Raw genomic sequence first — 20,701 nt, forward strand, 5'->3', positions numbered from 1 at the left:
CTTATTTTAGATTTGATTTTTTTTAATCTGAGAAGTAAAAAAAAACACTTAAAAGGGTTGTCCGGTACTTTTAAAAATATGGCAATGTGTTTTAATGATAAATAGAAGCTTCTTTCTAATTACCTCCTGGTGCTGTTTCTGCCTGTGAGTGGCGCTATCGGCAGCACGTGACACCCCCCCCCCCCCCCCCCCGGGGACCCCAAGTGAGGCGTGACTCTGGGGTCCCTGCGGTGGCTACTGGGTTGTGGGCGGGGTTATTCCCCACGTCACACCCAGCATCCACCGCACGCTTTCCCAATGAATGGGGACACGTAACCCTGCCCACAACCCAGCAGCCACCGGTGGAATAAGGAAGAGAGACCCTCGGTTGCAGTCTGGACTTGTCGTGACGTCAGCGGATATCACACCCGGCAGCAGCCGGGGCGGTCACGTGCTGCCTGTGAGCGGCCACAGATAGCGCCGCTCACAGGCAGAAACAGCACCAGGAGGTAATTAGAAAGAAGCTTCTATTTAGTATTAAAACACATTGGCATATTTTTTAAAATACTGGACTAAAGATAGCACAACACACCTTCATCTTCCTCCTCCTCGTCAACACCATCACCATCAGCCTCAGCGTCAGAGTCTGAGGCTTCCTTATCGTCCCGGTCATATCCATCCAGGTATGTCAACTCAGGGAGGAGTTTGAATACACTTTCTCTGTAGTCATTTAAATTGGTTACTTCACAGTTAAAAAGGTCAAGACTCTTCAAATGTTCCAATTTTTTCTGAAATAGAATAAAAATATTATATAATATAATTTTCAGGTCAGTAGTATGCTTAACTAAAAGCATTCCATATGCTAGCACTGCAAGAGCGGGCACGCTGCAGTCATTTCAGGATAAACTGCTGTATGTATACTTGAGAAATAACATTTCTGACAGTTATAAGATTTCTATCTGTCATTTTCTGTGAACTTTTCTCTGTACATCTCTAGCTCCTTTTTCCCTCTCCCTTCGCCATTGACTTAGGCTGCGTTCACACATTCAGTATTTGGTCAGTATCTCTAACCAAAACCAGGAGTGGAACAATCAGAGGAAAAGTATAATAGAAACAAGTCACCACTTCTGGATTTAATCACCCACTCCTGGTTTTGGCTTCTAAATACTGAACGTGTGCACGTGGCCTTATAAGCAGCAACTGGAACCTGGTCCCTCAGTGAACAGAAAACCTCTCTTCACTGAAGACAGATATGAGAGCTGAATTCGCGTATGAGGAGTTTGAAGCTCCCCTACTTCATCAAAGTTATACTTTTTAAAGAGGAATACAAAAAAAAAAAAAAATCACTACTGGAGAATTCTGGCATAAATTGCTCTGAAAAGTAGTGACATTTTTGCGCAGCTATAAGTTGTACCAAAATATTTTGACTTTTGGCGCTTTCACATTAGTTTCTTCTAGCTCCGCCAAAATGGGTGAAGTTGGGGTGGGAAAGGGGCGTGATGCCAACACTCTCTTAATGAATCAGGAGCGTCTGACTCCAACACGCTCGCTCATCAAAACTTGTGAGAAAAATCGCCGATCTTGATGAATCAAGGCCTGTAAAATCAGATATTTGCTATATACAAATAGATAATAAAAAATAAATAAAAATCAATCCATACCAGAGGTTCCAATGTGCTGATGTCTTTTAATTTATTTCCACTGAGGTTTAGATGTGTGAGGTTGGGAAGCTTTTCTGCTAATACGTCCAGACCTCCGGAGATTCTATTGTCACTTAATTCAAGCTGAAAAGACAGAGGGAGAAAAAAACTTTACTACTCAAGAATGAAAAAGCACAGAACCATTCTTCATAAAGCCATGACTAAGCAAAAGTTTTTCTCAAGTGTATGTTTAACCCTTTACTTACAAGGCAACTTTGTTTGGGTATTTTAATGTTTTTCCCCTTTTTTCCCCTAAGAGCCATAACTTTTGACAAGTTGTAGTTTTGAATGACACCATTCAACGTATTGTGAACGTATTGCACAAAAAACGCAATTCTACAATTAATTGATTTGCTTTAACTGCACTCATTGATTACAGCAATACCAAACTTGTAAACATATAGATTGTTTTATTTAATCAACAAAATTCGTAAAGAGAAAAAAAAAAAAAAAAAGTAACATTTTTGCTTGGTTTAGCCATTTTTCGAGCAGTATGAGGGCTTACCGTGACAAGCTGACCATTGATACCACTGTGTTGTAGACATTTTGATCTCTTCTAACTGCATTTATTGGCGGGGAGCTCAAAAAACAGATCAAGCTAATCAATTTTATATTTTCTTAGAGCAGAGTTTTATGGACGTGAAGATTCCAAATATGTTTATTTATTTTAACATATTTATTGGGAGAAAAAGGGGTTGATTTGAATCTTATTTTACATATTTCATTAGTACCCATAAGAGACTTGAACCTGTGATCGTCTGGTTACTTGTACTACACACTTAGGCAGGCCCAGCCACCATGGCAACCCATCGGCACCCATGGAGTTGTGGGAAGGGGGACGGTGGTTGCGTGGAGCAGTGTGTCCCTAGGGCCACCCACTGCAAATGCAGCTGTCAGATATTGACAGCAGCATTTAAAATTACCAGCAGTGGGCGAAGATCAGCTCTATTATTGCTGTTAGAGGCAGATGATGGCTGAATAACACCGCTATCATCAGCCTGGAAAGAGACAGCCTGAGCTTCCAGCCTGCTTGAAAGAAGAGGACACAATATATGATATAATAGTACAGAGGGGGAAACCTATGGCACGTGTGCCATAGGGAGTACGCAGAGCCCTCCCGGTGGGCATGTGTGCCATCTCCTCAGCTCACGCGCCATGGCCACTCTCCTCTGCACGCGGCTGCGAGGGAGGGTGAGGGCCAGGGATGGCGCGCGGGCTGAGGAGAGTGGCGGCGGCAGTGCTGAGGAGATGGCGTGTGTGCTCACAGGTAGGATGGGGATATATGAAGAGACCAGATCAGCATTGGAATGGGCAGAGATAAGTAGTTATTTTTCATTTTTAACATGGGGCCATTGCACTGCACCATGTGAAGCCCACTACACTGTATGAAGCACCATGTGAAGCCCACTACACTGCATGGAGGACTCTTTGTGGTCATTATACGGTATGGAGAGCTGTGTGGGGCCCACTACACTGCATGGAGGACTCTTTGTGGTCATTATACGGTATGGAGAGCTGTGTGGGGCCCACTACACTGCATGGAGGACTCTTTGTGGTCATTATACGGTATGGAGAGCTGTGTGGGGCCCACTACACTGCATGGAGGACTCTTTGTGGTCATTATACAGTATGGAGAGCTGTGTGGGGCCCACTAAACTGCATGGAGGACTCTTTGTGGTCATTATACGGTATGGAGAGCTGTGTGGGGCCCACTACACTGCATGGAGGACTCTTTGTGGTCATTATACGGTATGGAAAGCTGTGTGGGGCCCACTAAACTGCATGGAGGACTCTTTGTGGTCATTATACGTTATGGAGGGCTGTGTGGGGCCCACTACACTGCATGGAGGACTCTTTGTGGTCATTATACGGTATGGAGAGCTGTGTGGGGCCCACTACACTGCATGGAGGACTCTTTGTGGTCATTATACGGTATGGAGAGCTGTGTGGAGATTATAGTTGGAGAATTATACTGTGATGGGGGTCATCATTCTTTGTTGGAGGGGATTGAGGGAGAGGGGTACAGTAGGGTCACCATACTGTGCGTGTGGAGGAATTCACTGTGGGGGTATCATACTGTGTTTGGGGGGCACTTTTGTTGGCATCATACTTTATTATTTGTTTTATTCAAGGTTTTTTATTCTTTATTACATATTTAAATTAGGCCATACGCATTTTACTGCTCTTACAGAACATATATTATTCCACTATAATTCCAAAAGTTAATAGTTTTATTTGATAAGGAAAAACTTCCTCAATTGTAGACATTTTTTAAACTTTGTCCAAGCTTTTAACTTTGGCCCTCTGTGTATTTGAGTTTGACATCCCTGGCTTAAAGGGTTATTCTCATCATGATAAATGGATACAATTGCAAAGAGGTTATAAAAACAAACAACTTTGCAATTTTACTTTTGGATTAAAAATCCTCTCCATTCTCAAGAACAGACCTCCACTGCAATCGGTGGCTAGTATTTTAGGCTTAGATTGCAGTGCTTACAAGCTCTTTACAATAGACTCTATAGTGTGCTAGTGTACGAGTTGTTTTACTAAACTAGAACCTCATCATTCAGGTTAAATTGCCGTGTTGGCACTTTGCAATAAATAAGTGGGTTTTGGATTGCTGTTTGGGCACTCTGTCTCTAAAGCGTTTGCCATCACTGGTATAGTCAGTTAACCCATCCCTTTGTCTGCCCATTGTCCGCCTGTCACCAGTGCTGAGATTACTGGACAATTCTGTGCCCACAGGGCCCCCTTCACCTCTTATGCGCAGGCCATAAAACCTTGGAATACATAGATATTACGATCCATTAACATATGAAAAATATAAGTTCAATAATATAAAAAAAAAAATAAAAAATAAAAAAATGAAGTGAATAAAAAGAAAAAGCTGCACAAGAACAAATGTGATTATTTATAAGAAAACTGACAGCAACATTAGATGGAGGATATTCAAATAGGTATTCATATAATAGATGACTGTAGAAAGGAGAGGAGTCCATGACATCCATATTCCATGACCTCTTTAAGAGGTTAAAGAGGAACATGTCATGTCAAAAAACGCTAATAACCTGCAGTTGTGGGGTTAACCTACAGGTTAATAGTGTTCTAAAGCCGTGCACACGCTGCCCCAATACCTGGCTACAGGAGGAAACTTTATTCCTCCCGGCAACCTTTGACTTTCGGTCAGAGGCGCTGCTTCAGTCAGTGCTCAGTACATAGTGGCCGGCAGCTATGACCACACACTGGCACTGACTGGCAGACTATGTACTGGGACTATGGCACAGAGATTATGTATTGAGTGGTGACTGAAGCCGTGCCTCAATGACTGAAGTTGCCTGGAAGAATAAAGTTAATTTCCTCCTGGCAACTGGGCATTCAGTGTTTGGCCGCATGGCACAGACTATATATTAACAAATATAAACCTTCAGATTAACGCCATATCTGCAGGTTAATAGCATTTTTTTTTTTTTTTACATAACAGGTTACCTTTAACTTCTTAAGGACATCATGAAACATGGATGTCATGGAGTGCTCTCCTCTCCACAGTCTTCCATTATATGAGTAGCTATTTGAATGACCTTGATGCAATGCAGTGGCCGCATGGCTTTAGAATGCCATTAACCTGCAGTTATAGGGTTAACCTACAGGTTAATAGCGCTTTTTGACATGACAGGTTCCCTTTAAAGTATGATAAACAGGTGTGAAGTGCAATAAGGTCTGGAGTGTAGTTTTTACGATATGACATGTCAGAATCTGAACAATGTTCTACAACTAAATTTAATTTTACAAAGCAACATGGCAAGAATCCCTTCAGCCCACAATTTCTTTGAGTCACTCCTCTACTGAAATGATGGCATATACTAGCAATACACTATCACTATTCACCTTTAAGAAACGGATATTTAAAACCTGAGACATGGACTTACCTTTTTTAACTTGGGTAACTTTGGAAGGTTTGAAACGGACAGCAACAAGACATTTATTAGGCTGAGGAACTCTAGATTAACAAACTCTGCTGTGAGACCCTCAATTTTGCCTTCACGTGCTCTGCAGTTGTCAAGTACCAGTTCTCGTACCTGGAAAGCAGCAATGCACACCATTACAATACAATACAATACAATAGAGGCTGTAACTTGCTGAATGGTGGGAAGAGAAGGGTTACTTGCTCATGATATTTCTGCCCTATACATTGTTGGTGCTCATTAGGGGAAGAAATGCCAGCATAAAACAAGTTAAAGAGTAACCATTGTTTCAATTTTTATTTTACATGAAAAATACAATGTTTCTTATTTTCATGTGTAATATATCTTATTAGAGATAACTGTTTCTTTATCCTCCTTGATTGAGGTTTCACTCTCAGGTCATGGGCAAAATCGGTATTCACTGAAGACAGATTTTACCATTTCTGAAATAGATGACTGTCATCTATCTCCATAATGGGAAAATCAGTATTCACTGAAGAAAGATTTTAGCCATGAATTAAGAGTGAAGGATCAGTTTGGGAAATGAAAAAAGTAGATTTTTCTTATAAGATATATTACAAAATTTCTTATTTTCATATGTAATACTGATTTATGAAAAAACAATACGATGGTTACTTTTTAACCCCTTTCCGGCAAGGTCAATAATAGTACATAGCTGTGCCCTGGGCCTTATGGACCAGCTACGTACTATTAAGCGTGCTGGGATTGCGCCCGCACACAATTGGCGCCAGGTGTCAGCTGATTGTCACAGCTGACACCCGGTGCTATGTGCCAGGAGCGGTTTCGCACCACTGCTGGCACATTAACCCCCTGTCTGTGCCGGATTCCGGATGTTGTCATGGGTGACCCGATGTCGTCATGACGACATCTGGCTCACCAGGAGGCAGGAAGTTACTTTGGTCATGAGCAGTGCGCGACCAAAGTGACTTGTACATGCAGCGCTGACAGGCTGTATATAGCATAGAGATGCGTGAAAGTCCCATAGTGGGACAATGTGTAAAAGTAAGAAAAAAAAGTGTCAGAAAGTGAAAATTTTTTTTGTAAAAATATAAAAAATTGTTTTTAAAAAATAATCCCAAAAAATAAAAATATACTGTACCCATAAATAATTATTATGAAAAAACACAAACAAAGAACGTACACATATTTAACATTGCCGAAAAAAAAAAGCGCTTTTTAGTGTATGACAGCTGTCAGTCATAAAAACCCGATATGAACCTGGCATCACTGTAATCGCACCGACCCGAAAAATAAAGTCGTCTAATCACTTATACCACACGAGGAACGGCGTAAAAAATAAACTCTAGGGTTAGGGTCGTATTAGGGTTGGGTTAGAGTTGTATTAGGGTTGGGATTTTTTCAAAAGTAAAAGAAAAAAAAAAGTGATGACGATATGGCGACCAGTGCTGAGTGAAAGTGCTCGCTACTTGAGTTTGCATCGGGTACTCGGGTATGCACCAAATATCGCGGGAGCTCAAGTGACATGCTCGAGTCTAAGCCCCATATGCTTTATGGCCAAAAAAACGTTGCTTGGTTTGCCTACAATACACGAACGATCCCCGCATGTTTTTTTTGGGTGTCTAACAACCGCGAAACATGCGGGCGGGGACTCGAGCACCCACGATACATGGTGCATACCTGAGTACCCGATGCAAACTCAAGTAGAGAGTACATGCGCTCAAGACTAATGACAACTTATTCAATATGATGACCTAATGTTATCAAATTCTGTGTTGTACCTCTGGGTTCAAAATGTTCACTATACCCCTTGATAAAATCCTTGAGGGGTCTAGTTTCCAAAATGGTGTCACTTGTGGGGGATTTCCACTATGGAGGCACATCAGGGGCTCTCCAAACGCAACATGGCGTCTGCTCCAGACAATTTTGCGTTCAAAAAGTCACACAGTGCTCCTTCCCTTCTGAAACCTGCCATTCTGAAACAGTGTATTTTCCCCACATATGGGGTATTGGTGTACTCAGGAGAAATTGCACAACAGCTCTTGGAGTCCATTTTCTCGTCTTACCCTTGTGAAAATAAAAAATTTGGGGCTACAAGATCATTTTTGTGGAAAAAGTTCGATTTTTTTTCATTTTCACGGATCCATGTTATAAACTTCTTTGAAGCACCTGGGGGTTCAAGGTGCTCACCACACATCTAGATAAGTTCCCTGATGGGTCTAGTTTCCAAAATGGTGTCACTTGTGGAGGGTTTCCACTGTTTAGGCACAGCAAGGGCTCCACAAACATGACATGATGTCCTCTAATTAGTCAAGCAAATTTCACATTCAAAAAGTCAAATGGTGCTCCTTCCCTTCTGAGCCCTGCCGTGCGCCCAAACAGTGGTTTTCCCCCACATATGGGTTATCGGCTTACTCAAGAGAAATTGCACAACAAATTTTGGGGTCCATTTTTTCCGGTTACCCTTGCGAAAATAAAAAAATTGGGGTCTAAAGTAACATTTTTGTGAAAAAAAAAAAAAGTTAAAATGTTCATTGTTTTCTTCCACGTTCCAAAAATTCCTGTGAAGCACCTGAAGGGTTAATAAACTTCTTGAATATGGTTTTGAGCACCTTGAGGGGTGCAGTTTTTAGAATGGTGTCACTTTTGGGTATTTTCTGTCCTAAAGACCTCTCAAAGTCACTTCAAATGGGATATGGTCCCTAAAAAAATGGTTTCGTAAATTTTGTTGGAAAAATGAGAAATCGCTGGTCAACTTTTAACCCTCAACTTCCTAACAAAAACAAAATTTGGCTCCAAAATTGGGCTGATGTAAAGTAGACATGTGGGAAATGTTATTAATTATTTTGTGTGACATATCTCTCTGATTTAAGGGCATGAAAATTCAAAGTTTGAAAATTGCAAAATTTTCGCCAAATTTCTGTTTTTTTCATAAATAAACTAAGTCATATTGAAGAAATTTTACCACTATCCTAAAGTACAATATGTCACGAAAAAACAATCTCAGAATCAGGGGAATACGTTGAAGCGTTCCAGAGTAATTACTTCATAAAGTGACAGTGGTCAGAATTATAAAAATTGGCCTGGTCATTAACGTGCCAACCACCCTCGGGGGTAAAGGGGTTAAATAACAGTATTGTAAATCAGTGCAGAAATCAAGTGATTGTTGATGGGAGAACTGTTATGGTAGCTGATAGTGTGACAATTATAACTTTAGAATCTGCAAAGGTGATGAAGATCACACTTCTGTAAGAAAAAAAATTGTATCCAAATTTGAACAGCAATTCATTTTGCCCTGAAAGCAGTTTATACAGTTATATGAAAAAGTTTGGGCACCCCTATTAATCTTAAGCTTAATGTTTTATAAAAATTTGTGTTTTTGCAACAGCTATTTCAGTTTGATATATGTAATAACTGTTGGACACAGTAATGTTTCTGCCTTGAAATGAGGTTTATTGTACTAACAGAAAATGTGCAATCTGCATTCAAACAAAATTTGACAGGTGCATAAGTATGGGCACCCTTATCATTTTCTTGTTTTAAATACTCCTACCTACATTTTACTGACTTACTAAAGCACTTTTTTGGGTTTTGTAACCTCATTGAGCTTTGAACTTCATAGCCAGGTGTATGCAATCATGAGAAAAGCTACTTAAAGTGGCCACTTGCAAGTTGTTCTCCTGTTTGAATCTCCTCTGAAGAGTGGCATCATGGGCTCCTCAAAACAACTGTCAAATGATCTGAAAACAAAGATTATTCAACATAGTTGTTCAGGGGAAGGATACAAAAAGCTGTCTCAGAGATTTAACCTGTCAGTTTCCACTGTGAGGAACATAGTAAGGAAATGGAAGAACACAGGGACAGTTCTTGTTAAGGCCAGAAGTGGCAGGCCAAGAAAAACATCAGAAAGGCAGAGAAGAATGGTGAGATCAGTCAAGGACAATCCTCAGACCACCTCCAGAGAGCTGCAGCATCAACTTGCTGCAGATGGTGTCACTGTGCATCGGTCAACTATACAACGCACTTTGCACAAGGAGAAGCTGTATGGGAGAGTGATGCGAAAGAAGCCGTTTCTGCAAGCACGCCACAGAGTCGGCTGAGGTATGCAAAAGCACATTTGGAGAAGCCAATTTCTCTTTTTGGAAGAAGGTTCTGTGGACTGATGAAACCAAGATTGAGTTGTTTGGTCATACAAAAAGGCGTTATGCATGGCGGCAAAAAAACACAGCATTCCAAGAAAAACACTTGCTACCCACAGTAAAATTTGGTGGAGGTTCCATCATGCTTTGGGGCTGTGTGGCCAATGCCGGCACCGGGAATCTTGTTAAAGTTGAGGGACGCATGGATTCCACTCAGTATCAGCAGATTCTTGACAATAATGTTCAAGAATCAGTGATAAAGTTGAAGTTACGCAGGGGATGGATCTTTCAGCAAGACAATGATCCAAAACACCGCTCCAAATCTACTCAGGCATTCATGCAGAGGAACAATTACAATGTTCTGGAATGGCCATCCCAGTCCCCAGACCTGAATATCATTGAACATCTGTGGGATCATTTGAAGAGGGCTGTCCATGCTCGGCGACCATCAAACTTAACTCAACTGGAATTGTTTGTAAAGAGGAATGGTCAAAAATACCTTCATCCTGAATCCAGGAACTCATTAAAAGCTACAGGAAGCGACTAGAGGCTGTTATTTTTGCAAAAGGAGGATCTACTAAATATTAATGTCACTTTTCTGGTGAGGTGCCCATACTTATGCACCTGTCAAATTTTGTTTGAATGCAGATTGCACATTTTCTGTTAGTACAATAAACCTCATTTCAAGGCAGAAACATTACTGTGTCCAACAGTTATTACATATATCAAACTGAAATAGCTGTTGCAAAAACACCAATTTTTATAAAAACAATAAGCTTAAGATTAATAGGGGTGCCCAAACTTTTTCATATAACTGTATTCTTTAAAATGCTGATCCATGATGACTTTATCGGAATAAATACTGCTTTAGTAAACCTTCAGGGCCGTATTTACCCCTAGGCACCAGCAGTGTGGTACCTAGGAAGTAGATTGTGGGGGAAAGTACAGGCGTGAAAAATGTTTTTCTTTTTATTCTCCCTCCCCTCTGCCAGACCAAATAACAAAACCGGCGTTTCTTGCAGTGGGAGAGGGGTCGCTGTTAAACGTCAGAACTAGATGAAAGAAAAAAAGGGATGAGTGACTCCAAATCAGAGATGTTGTCATCTATAAGGTAGCTGGATCTAAAGGTGCATTTACACTGGGCAATCATGACTTTTAAGCAACCACTGACCGGCAGTCACTTAATAGCCTATAGTACAACTTGACCACACTATAATGTGCACAGAACAATCAATAACATGATTGCTCTATGCACATAGAATAACATTGTGCTCTGTAGGTCATCCCGTTTACACAGGAACATCTGCTATCGCGAACCATTATATTTACAGCAAGCTTAAAAATAATTTGCTGATTGACAGCTTGTTTGGATAGGCCGATAATCGGTTCCTGATTATCATCCGCCATTGCAAACGTACCTTAAAAGGAGAAACTAAACTCTTGTGAATTTTTAATATGTTTAAGCCCATTCATCTCTGAGCAAATTGGTGGAGGAACAGGTCATAAGATTCCCACCCATTGCTCAAAAGACCTCTTAGAAGTGCCCAGCTCAGCAGACAGGAGTGCACTCACAGTATAGTTCAAATATAACAGAAAGTCAGGTTTTCTATGTGCTCCTGTCTCCTGAGCTGCACGGACGTCTTTTAAGTAATTGGCGGGGGTCTCAGGATCCAGACCTGCAACCAATCTTCTCAGAATTAAAAGGGGCTAAAATATAAACTCTCTGCCAAAAGTTAAGTTACTCTTTAAAGGTTCAATAGTGCTACTGCCTGTGTCTAATCAGTACTACTGTTCCTGTATTGTCAGCAGTCTGAGAATCACTGGTAACAACTCCCATCATCTCTTTACCATTGTTAAGAACATACTGCAGGTTCAAGCAATATAACTGTATATGCCGAAGGCTGACCTGACATTCCAATTAATCACTGTTTTAAGCTTGGTGCTGTATTAAGAAATTGATAAAGGTTCGCATGCTGTATTTCTGTATTGATGGTGGTTGTGATGCTGTATTCATTTACTAATAGTAGTTGGTTCTGATGCTGTATTCATGTACTGATGGTGGCTCTGGCGCTTTATTCATGTACTGATGGTGTTTTTGATCCTGTAGTAATGTATCTGTAGTAATTCTTAATTTGTCAGACATGACAATGGGTTATTGTAGGGTCAGTGTGCTGTCCATTGCACACAAGGGCAACACAAAAGAGTGAAAATACAGCCATCTGAATGAAGCAAAGTATGTCAGTCAAACAAGTGTTCGCTGTTGGCTGAATGAATATTTGGGCGATCGTTCGGCCGGGAGCTATCTCATCCAACTCTTCCACACACAGGAACAGTCACTCTGCAGTGCCCTTTTGTGTTCTTTAGGAGAGAGTCACTGCCAGAAAACAAGAGAAACTGCAGTCCAATGTTGCCATGCTGGATCTTTATCTCCCCTAAACAATCATCTATTAGGGGCCCCCAACATACATAGGACTGTTGGTCGAACCTGTTAATATAGGCCTATAGTAGTCTAATGTGTATGGGGGGGCCTTAACTACTATCTAAAGTATATGGGAATAGGGAGCATGACCACTTAAAGGGAACTTGTCACGTGAAAAAACACTATTAACCTGCAGATATGGGGTTAATCTGCAGGTTAATAGCGTTCTGAATCTGCCCGGCGCCCACACTTAGAGCCCTGGTGCCAGTGGGAAATTAACTTTATTCCTCCTGGCAGCGTTCGGCATTCAGTCATAGGGGTGGCGCCGGAAAGGTTTCAGTCTCCACTTTGAGCATTTAGAGAGGCGGCTGTAACAGCACCCCGGGCACTGACTGACAGCCGATCCTAATGATGAGCGAGCTGTCAGCGCCGGGTGAGATTACAGCCGTTGCTCTCTAAACAAAGAGTAGTGACTGAACCCACATAAGCGCCACCTCTGTGACTGAAACACGAATGCTGCCGGGAAGAATAAAGATCATTTCCTCCTGGCAGCGGGGCTCTAAGGTGCAGGTGCTGGGCAGGTTCAGGACGCCATTATCCTGTAGATATACCCTATATCTGCAGGTTAATAACGTTTTTTTTCCAAGTGACAGGTTTCCTTTAAAAAGCCTAGGGCAGCATGAATGAAAAATATGGCCCTGGTTACCAGTTTTCTAATAAAAGTAGCCTGAACATTATGGCCCAATTTAGCAACAATGTTTTAGCATCAATGAAGTTTGAGAGGGTAGTTGGTGAGCATTTTATCTAATATAAGATGATTGCTTCTTAGTAAATCTGTTGAATTTGGAAACATCCGTTTCAATTCCTCTTGATGTTAGCTACAGGCAGCTATATATTTGTGCAACTGGTTTGCTTTTTAATAATATCGAAAGCACTCTTTTTACAAGTGTAGAATCGTAGGCATGAACAAGTATCTCTTGATAAATTTGTATGCCCTTAAGGCTATGTGCCCACGATGCAGAAATGCTCAGGATTTTTTCCTGAGCGTTTCTGCATCTCCCTGGCAGAAAAAAAACGCATGCGGATTGTGCATGCGTTTTTCCTGCCAGGGACATGCGGATGTGAAACGTTCTTCACTTGCATTTCTGCATGTGGGTTATCAAGCGCTTTTTAGCATCACTTGGAAAGTGCTTGTCAACTTGGTCACACTATATAAATCCATGCAACCAGCATATATAGACCGAGAGAATGTCAAAAAACCAAAAAAATAAATATATACCTACCCTCAGATGGCCCCCGCAGTCTTGCTTCACCATCCCGGCTGTGGTACACTGAAGGACCTGCTGACGTCAGCGTCGTGTGACCCGTCACATGACTAAATGACGTCAGCGCACGTCCTTCAGTCCATCGCGATCTGCCGGCAAGGGAGGACGAGCACACCGGGGGTCATCAGATGGTAAGTATCATATTTGTTTTTTATTTTATTCTTTTTTTTTTTTTTTTTTTTTTTTTTTTTTTTTTTTTACAGGTTCTATGGTACCCGGGTCCGGAGGAGAGTCTTCTCTCCTCTAGACCCGGGTACCATCCGCACATTAGAACGCATGGAATGCGCATCTACATATGCAGTGATGCGTAATCCATGCGGTCTAATGCAAGTCAATGGCGGCGAAGACGCAGCACTTCCACAAAATAATTAGTAGTGCTGGGTTTTTTTCCGCAATGATAATCCGCAGCGGAAATTTCCGCAGTATGTGCACAGCACATGTGGATTATCATTGGGGAACATGGCAGACCTTCTACCATGCGTTTTTTAAGCGTTTCTGCAGCGTTTTTGCCGCTGCGGAAACGCTTAAAAAAAAGCATTGTGGGCACACAGCCTAAGAGTGTTTCTTGAGTTAATGCAAGAAATTACATGAGGACACTGCCACAGCCTAATAATCGAATAGAGAAGAGGCCCGATGTAAAATCAAGGATATGTGAAAAACTGATTGCAGGCGTCAGCTGAATCTTTCTTCTATACTTTGTCACAATAGGAAGATATTGACATTAAAGAAATTTGGATGAGAGCGCCTGCAATCTGTTCTGGTATTTTCTTTTTTAATCCTATAGCTTTTTGTTTTCTTTTTGTACTACAATGAAAATGGTCTATAGGTTTGTGCATATTACTTTTTAACTCATGCAATTTCTGGTATTACAAATTGAAAAAAAAAATGCTGGACAACATATTCTCCATAAAAATTCTAATTTTACATTTTGAGCATCCTTGGAAACATTATTTTCGCCCATTTGCATCATGTTTCATATGACTCGGTACACTTTTTGATGTGCACACATTTTCAGACACTAGAGGGCATAAAAAAACCCTTGTTACATAACACTACACACACTCTAGTATGTGAAGTATGCAAAATGTCATCCCTGTACAAAGTATCAAAGGTGAATCATAAGGGAAACAAGTGTTACAAAGTCACAACAAGCAAAGCATAGGTAACTTCCAATAATAAAAGAAATTAGAACTGATGTGAATCATGCAGAATGGTGGCTCAGAGGTTAGCACTGTAGCCTTGCAGCGCTGGGGTCCTGGGTTCAAATCCCACAACATCTGCTAGGAGTTTGTATGTTCTCCCCGTGTACTCTGGTTTCCTCCCACAATCTAAAGACATACTGATAGGGGATGTAGATTATCGGCACTGTCCCCATTGGGGCTCACATTGTCTGTAAAGCGCTGTGGAATTAATGGCGCTACATAAATGAGTAAAATAAATAAATAAACATGTCCCATTCTATCGGCCACAACAGTGGTTTGTGGCCGCTGCCCGGAATAGAGAGTACCCCTCTTATTAACTAAAGAGCAGGAAATCTCCTTGGTTGCCGTGGTAATTGGACTGCACTCGGATGACATCTGAATGCAATCTGATACTTCACATGCACCCATAGCCTTTTACAGTTGCGTGTGTGCAGAGTCTCGGATGCACTCACATACTACGATTTATTTCTCATGCCGAATCAGCATGAGAAAAAAAGCACAGATCTGCACTGCCCCATAGTAAGCACTGGGCCCAATGTCAATCTGATAAACTATAGGATAGCACTTGGCCATGTTTTACAGCAGTGTGAGCAAGCCCTTGGGGGAAATGCTGTTAACCCCTTCACGACCTTGGGATTTTCAATTTTTCGCTCCCATTCTTCCTAGAGACATAACTTTTATTTTTCCATCAATATGGCCGTGTGAGGGCTTGTTTTTTTGCGGGACAAGTTGTACTTTTGAACACCATTGATTTTACCATAAAGTGTACTGGAAAACAATTCCAAGTGCTTGGAAAAAAAAAGTGCAATCCAACAATTGGTTTTTTTTTTATTTATTTTTTTTATTTACCATGTTCACTAAATGCTAAAAAGGACTAGGCAATATGATTCTCCAGTTCATTACAAGTTCGCAGACACCAAACATGTATAGGTTTTTTTTTTTTTTTTTTACTTAAGTGGTGAAAAAAAATATGCAATTTTTCGGGCTCTGGGGCTGGGTGAGAGCTTATTTTTTGCTCGCCGAGGTGACATCTTTTATTGATACCATTATAGGGTAGATAAGATGCTTTGATTGCCTGTTATTCCATTTTATGCAATGTTGCGGAGACCAAAAATTGTAATTCTGGAGTTTTTTTTTTTTCTCTTTATGCCGTTTACCGTTTTTTTTCACTATGCCATTTACTGATTGGATTAATTTAGTTTCTATTTTGATAAATCGGGTGTTTTTGAACGTAGAGATACCAAATATGTGTATTTTTCTTCATTTTTTTTTTGTATTTTGAATGGGGCAAAAGGGGGGGGGGTAATTTGAACTGTTATATTTTTTATAACATTTTTTTCTACTTTTTACTTGCTTCAATGGGTTGCAGATTGGCGGGGTTTGTGACGCATTTCCGGAGCACTCGAGTTAAATGCTGCTGTCAACGATTGACAGCGGCATTTAACATGTTAACAGCCACGGATGGATTGCGATTCCACCCGTGGCTGTTAGGGGCACATGACAGCTGATCAAATCAGCTGTCATGTGCCGGGAAAGATGCAGGCTTATTGTCGGAATTCGCATCAAAGGAAGGGACATGACGTATGACTTGCCCATATGTCACAGGTCGTGATGGGGTTAATCATTGTGAGGACAGCAGGCAAAGCCGGGGGCTTCTCTCATGAATATACCAGACTAACTATAGATTGCTAAAATTAATATTCCCTGATAACTCTTATTAGTAAAAAAAATGGTGCCATTTGGCTAACGGATGAGAGGACCTGTGCCCATATTATACTGCCCTTAAAAGAGCAGCAAAACAGCTACACTAAAATTCTGTATTTGTACCTACATGCAGATCGGTGGGAATCTGGATGCAGAGACGTCCAGTGATCGCTCAAACACGCAGAGCGTGCACACAGAGTGTATTATGGATTCAATAGAAAGCTTACAACTATAAGCTTTCTATTGAATCCATACGCCTCTCTGTGTATGAAGGACCTGTGCACTTCTCAGGGGTATTTTGAGCGAGTGGAAGGTAACAATATCCTGAGCTTTCTATAAAATCTATACTCCGCTCTGTATGCACACTCAGGCAGGAGTCGTTTATTGCCTGCCTACTTCTCTCGGGTGTTTTGAGGTGTCTCAAGAGCCAAATTTTTGAAGATTTACATGCGATTAAAGGCAAAACCACAGAATTTAAGTGCTAAAGTTTGTTACCCTAAATTTACACTTCAAACAAATAACATTTCCATGTAAGAGATAGCCCAACAATACAAATCATTCTTTTTGTTTTTAAATCTGTTCCTTCCTTGCCACCACCCTTCTTGCACTGTCATGTGCAGGAACAAGAAAACACATCACTCTCTCCTCGCTGCTATAAAATCGCTCGGGTATAGCTATGTAGAGAGCAATGTCAGCTGCGAGGAGAGAGTGAGGTGTCTACTCACTCCTGCACAGTGACAGTAGCGTAGCTCCTGGGGGGCAGAGGGGCCCATCCGAAGCTACCGCCACTCTTAACCGCCTACGGCTGATTGACAGAGGCATTTACAGCGCGTCAGCGGGGAGCGTCATTCTATTGTCGCTCCTGTTATGTGATCGCAGGCGCCAATTGGTTGCCATGATAACCAGGGGTCTGCTGAAGACCCCTGTGCCTGTCATGATGTTACTACTGTGATAGCCAGTCCGAGGCTGGTGTCCATAAGAGACTGATTTTGCTATATGCAGCAATACTGTGGTATTGCTTTATAATAGCACAAGCGATCAGATGATTGCAGGTTCAAGTCCCCTAAAGAGATTAATTGATACAGTGAAAAGTAAAAAATAAATAAATAAAGTTTTAAAAAATATTAAACAAAATAAAAAAAAATAAAAAAATGTATGTGTATGTATCATTCTTAAAAGGCTGATCTATCAGAATATAAAATAAATCAATCCGTTTGGTAAATGGTGTAAGGAGAAATAGAATCAAAATGCCAGAATTGTGGCTTTTCGGCCGCAGCAACTACACAAAAAAAAATGTAATACGAGGCAATCCAAACACTTATCTACCCTAATAGGATATCAATAAAAACACCAGCACAAAAAACAAACCCTCCCACAGCTCCATATCCAAAAGTTTTAAGCGTTACAGCTCTCAGAAAATGGCGACAAGAAAATTTCTCTTTAAATAAAACAAAAAACTATTCATGTTTGGTATGTACATAATTGTACTGACCTGGAGAATCACACTGCCTGGTCATTTTTACCATAAAATGAATGCTCTAAATTAAAAAAAAAAAAAATTGCAAAATTACAGGTTGTTTTGCCATTTCGCCACACTAGGAATTTTTTTTCACATTATACAGACACATGACATATACATACTGACTGACTCTCTTCATCAGTATTTATCTAGTGGCAGCAGTGGGGGACTCCTGACGTTGGAAACACAGTTCTACAGCCAAATTGGTTCAGAGACAAAAAACAGATGAAATTAAAGGGGTTATCCGGTCCAAATCGATAAGTCTGCAGTCACTCTGTGCGACGGCAGACTTAGGATATGTGCCCATGATCAGGAGCCGCTGCGGCCCCGACGCTGCAGAATAGCCGCACCACGTCTGCCCTCATTATGCAAATGAGTGGCCGTGATTTTTTTTTTCACATGCGGACTTTCCTCATTGATGCAAGTCTATGGGGAAAGTCCACATGCGGACCTGCAAGAGAAATTGACATGCTGTGGTCCTGAAAGACGCACCGCATGTCAGTTTCCTCGGTTGATCGGCAGTGTCAGATGCACACATAGTGGGCATGGGATTTCTAGAAATCCCATCCACTATGCTGTAACAGCTCGACGCTGCATAAACCCGCAGCAAATCCTGAACGTGGGCACATATGAACCCCCACTGTGCACTGCGGGGGATTAGCCGGTTTCTGAGCCAGGAACCAGAGGGTATGTATGCGTTATACATACTCCCTGCTAGAGCCCATCCAGTGGACATAGCCTCGCTCTATATACACTTGAAGTGAGCTAGGCCAATCCCCAACTAGCGATGCTGGCGTGGCTGATTAGACGGCGCGGCCTCGCTCCATTCAAGTGTCAGAGAGCGGCGAATCCAGGGTACGTGCGCTGGGGGGGATTTATAAGTCTGCAGTTGCACTGAGTGACTGCAGACGGATCGATTTGGACTGGATAAACCCTTGAACTAATTTTGTGGTGCCTAAAACAAATATGATGCTTAAAGGGGTTGTCCGGTACTTTAAAAAAAAATGCCAGTGTGTTTTAATGCTAAATACAAGCTTCTTTCTAATTACCTTGCGCTGCTGATACTGCGCTATCGGTGGCCGCTCACAGGCAGCACATGACCCCCCCACTGACGTCACGACAAGTGAGGTGTGACTCAGCGCTGGCTGCTGGGTTGTGGCCGGGGTTGTGTCACGTGCTGCCTGTAAGCGGCCACCGATAGCGCAGTATTCAGCAGCGCAAGGTAATTAGAAAGAAGCTTGTATTTATCATTAAAACACACTGCCATTTTTTTTTTTTTAAAGTATCGGAGAACCCCATTAAGTCTGCTGATTGGCTCTAATTTTCAAGATCCACAGGAAGTTGTAATTACTTATGACACCTTTCATGCAGGCTTATAGAAAATTTGTATTATTATTTCATCATCATTATTGCATTGTTAGTAGCTAGTCTATTACATCATCTATTTAGTCTATTGAACCTTCAGTATTCTATCATCTTAGGGTGACCAATCAAAAACGGCCAACTTAGCTCCGATAACGTAATCCTAATTACAGTTGCTTCACCTACTTTTATAAATGCTCTTTGTAAAGCAGGGGTCTCAAACTCGGGTGGGTATATGGGCCGCACAAGGAAAAAGAATAATTTGGGGGCCCGCATTCTTTGCAGGAAAAAGTGACATTTTTAGTGACACCATTTTTTTCTATACACCTTTTGAACATTTTTGCTGTGTTTATTTTATTTTTTTATGGCTTGGGTCGTTATGGATGTGGCGATAATAAACGTGCACTTTTTTTGTTTACTTTAGTTTAGATATAAAACAGCATTTTTAGTTGCAAAATATTTTTTCATGCTTTATTTTGAAGTTTTTCTGGCAAAAATCTTGTAGTAATGTGCCCCATCCTGGTCCCCATCTTGGAGGAATGTCCCTTGTGCAAAAAAAAAAAGAAAAAAAAAAAAAAAAAGACTCTTCTCACCTCTCCTCCGTTCCCTCGGCGTCCTTTCTGCACCTGTGGCCCGCAGGCACCATCGCTCCCTTGACGATCGCGGCCCGGTCCAGGAACCGCCGACTGCAGCGCTTCATTTCAGTGTATTGCCGCGCAGAGACCGACTCTCTGCACAGCAACAATATCAGTGTCAGCCACCGGCCTATCAGAGACCAGCAGCTGACATCTGCGCATGTCAGTGACGTCATACGTCGCTGCGCTGGGACGCAGATGTCAGCTGCTAGCCTCTGATAGGCCGGCGGCTGACACTGATATTGTTGCTGTGCAGAGAGTCGGTCTCTGCGCGGCAATACACTGAAATGAAGCGCTGCAGTCGGCGGCTCCTGGACCGGGCCGCGATCGTCAAGGGAGCGATGGTGCCTGCGGGCCGCGTGTTTGAGACCCCTGGTGTAAAGTATACAGTTTTATGCAGTGTTGGACTGGGGTGCCAAGGGGCCATCAATAATCAACTTCAGGGCCCCAGTGTTCACCTACATGCAAATGTGACATTATCCTCAATCACAAATTTATATAATGAACTGGGTAAATTGTTAAATGAATAAGATGATGCCTTTGTCTGTACATAGTGAATCAAGTATATTGTGCCAAGTACTGCTCATACAAGAGGGTGTTGGCCCACCGGAGGATTCTCCTGTGGGCCGGTCCAAGTCTGGTTTTATGATTTCTTAGCATATTGACATGTTTCTATGTGTTTTCAGATAGGCCTCGTTCTTGCATTAACAAAGCAGATAGTTTTTGCTACATATGCTGCGAAGTCACATTTGCGTCACAAAGGCGAAACGTGACTA

At 41.6% G+C, this 20,701-nt stretch overlaps 1 protein-coding gene across 3 annotated transcripts in view; it reads right to left on the minus strand.

Moving 5' to 3' along the window:
* The window catches only part of ANP32B (acidic nuclear phosphoprotein 32 family member B), a 41,299-nt gene that overhangs the window by 12,291 nt on the left and 8,307 nt on the right, over positions 1–20,701 (minus strand). For 2 of the 3 annotated variants that reach the window (XM_073664205.1, XM_073664213.1), the window contains exons 2-4: positions 5,606–5,755; positions 1,641–1,763; positions 572–767 (exon numbers count right to left, since the gene is read on the minus strand). In XM_073664205.1, the coding sequence (XP_073520306.1) occupies positions 572–767; positions 1,641–1,763; positions 5,606–5,755 (469 nt within the window). The remainder of the gene's footprint in view (positions 1–571; positions 768–1,640; positions 1,764–5,605; positions 5,756–20,701) is intronic. The other variant, XM_073664222.1, reaches the window with a different exon arrangement.

The sequence above is a fragment of the Phyllobates terribilis genome, unplaced genomic scaffold, assembly GCF_046119375.1.
Source record: "Phyllobates terribilis strain yellow unplaced genomic scaffold, ASM4611937v1 Scaffold_1__5_contigs__length_1240528914, whole genome shotgun sequence".
In the NCBI taxonomy this organism is placed as follows: domain Eukaryota; kingdom Metazoa; phylum Chordata; class Amphibia; order Anura; family Dendrobatidae; genus Phyllobates; species Phyllobates terribilis.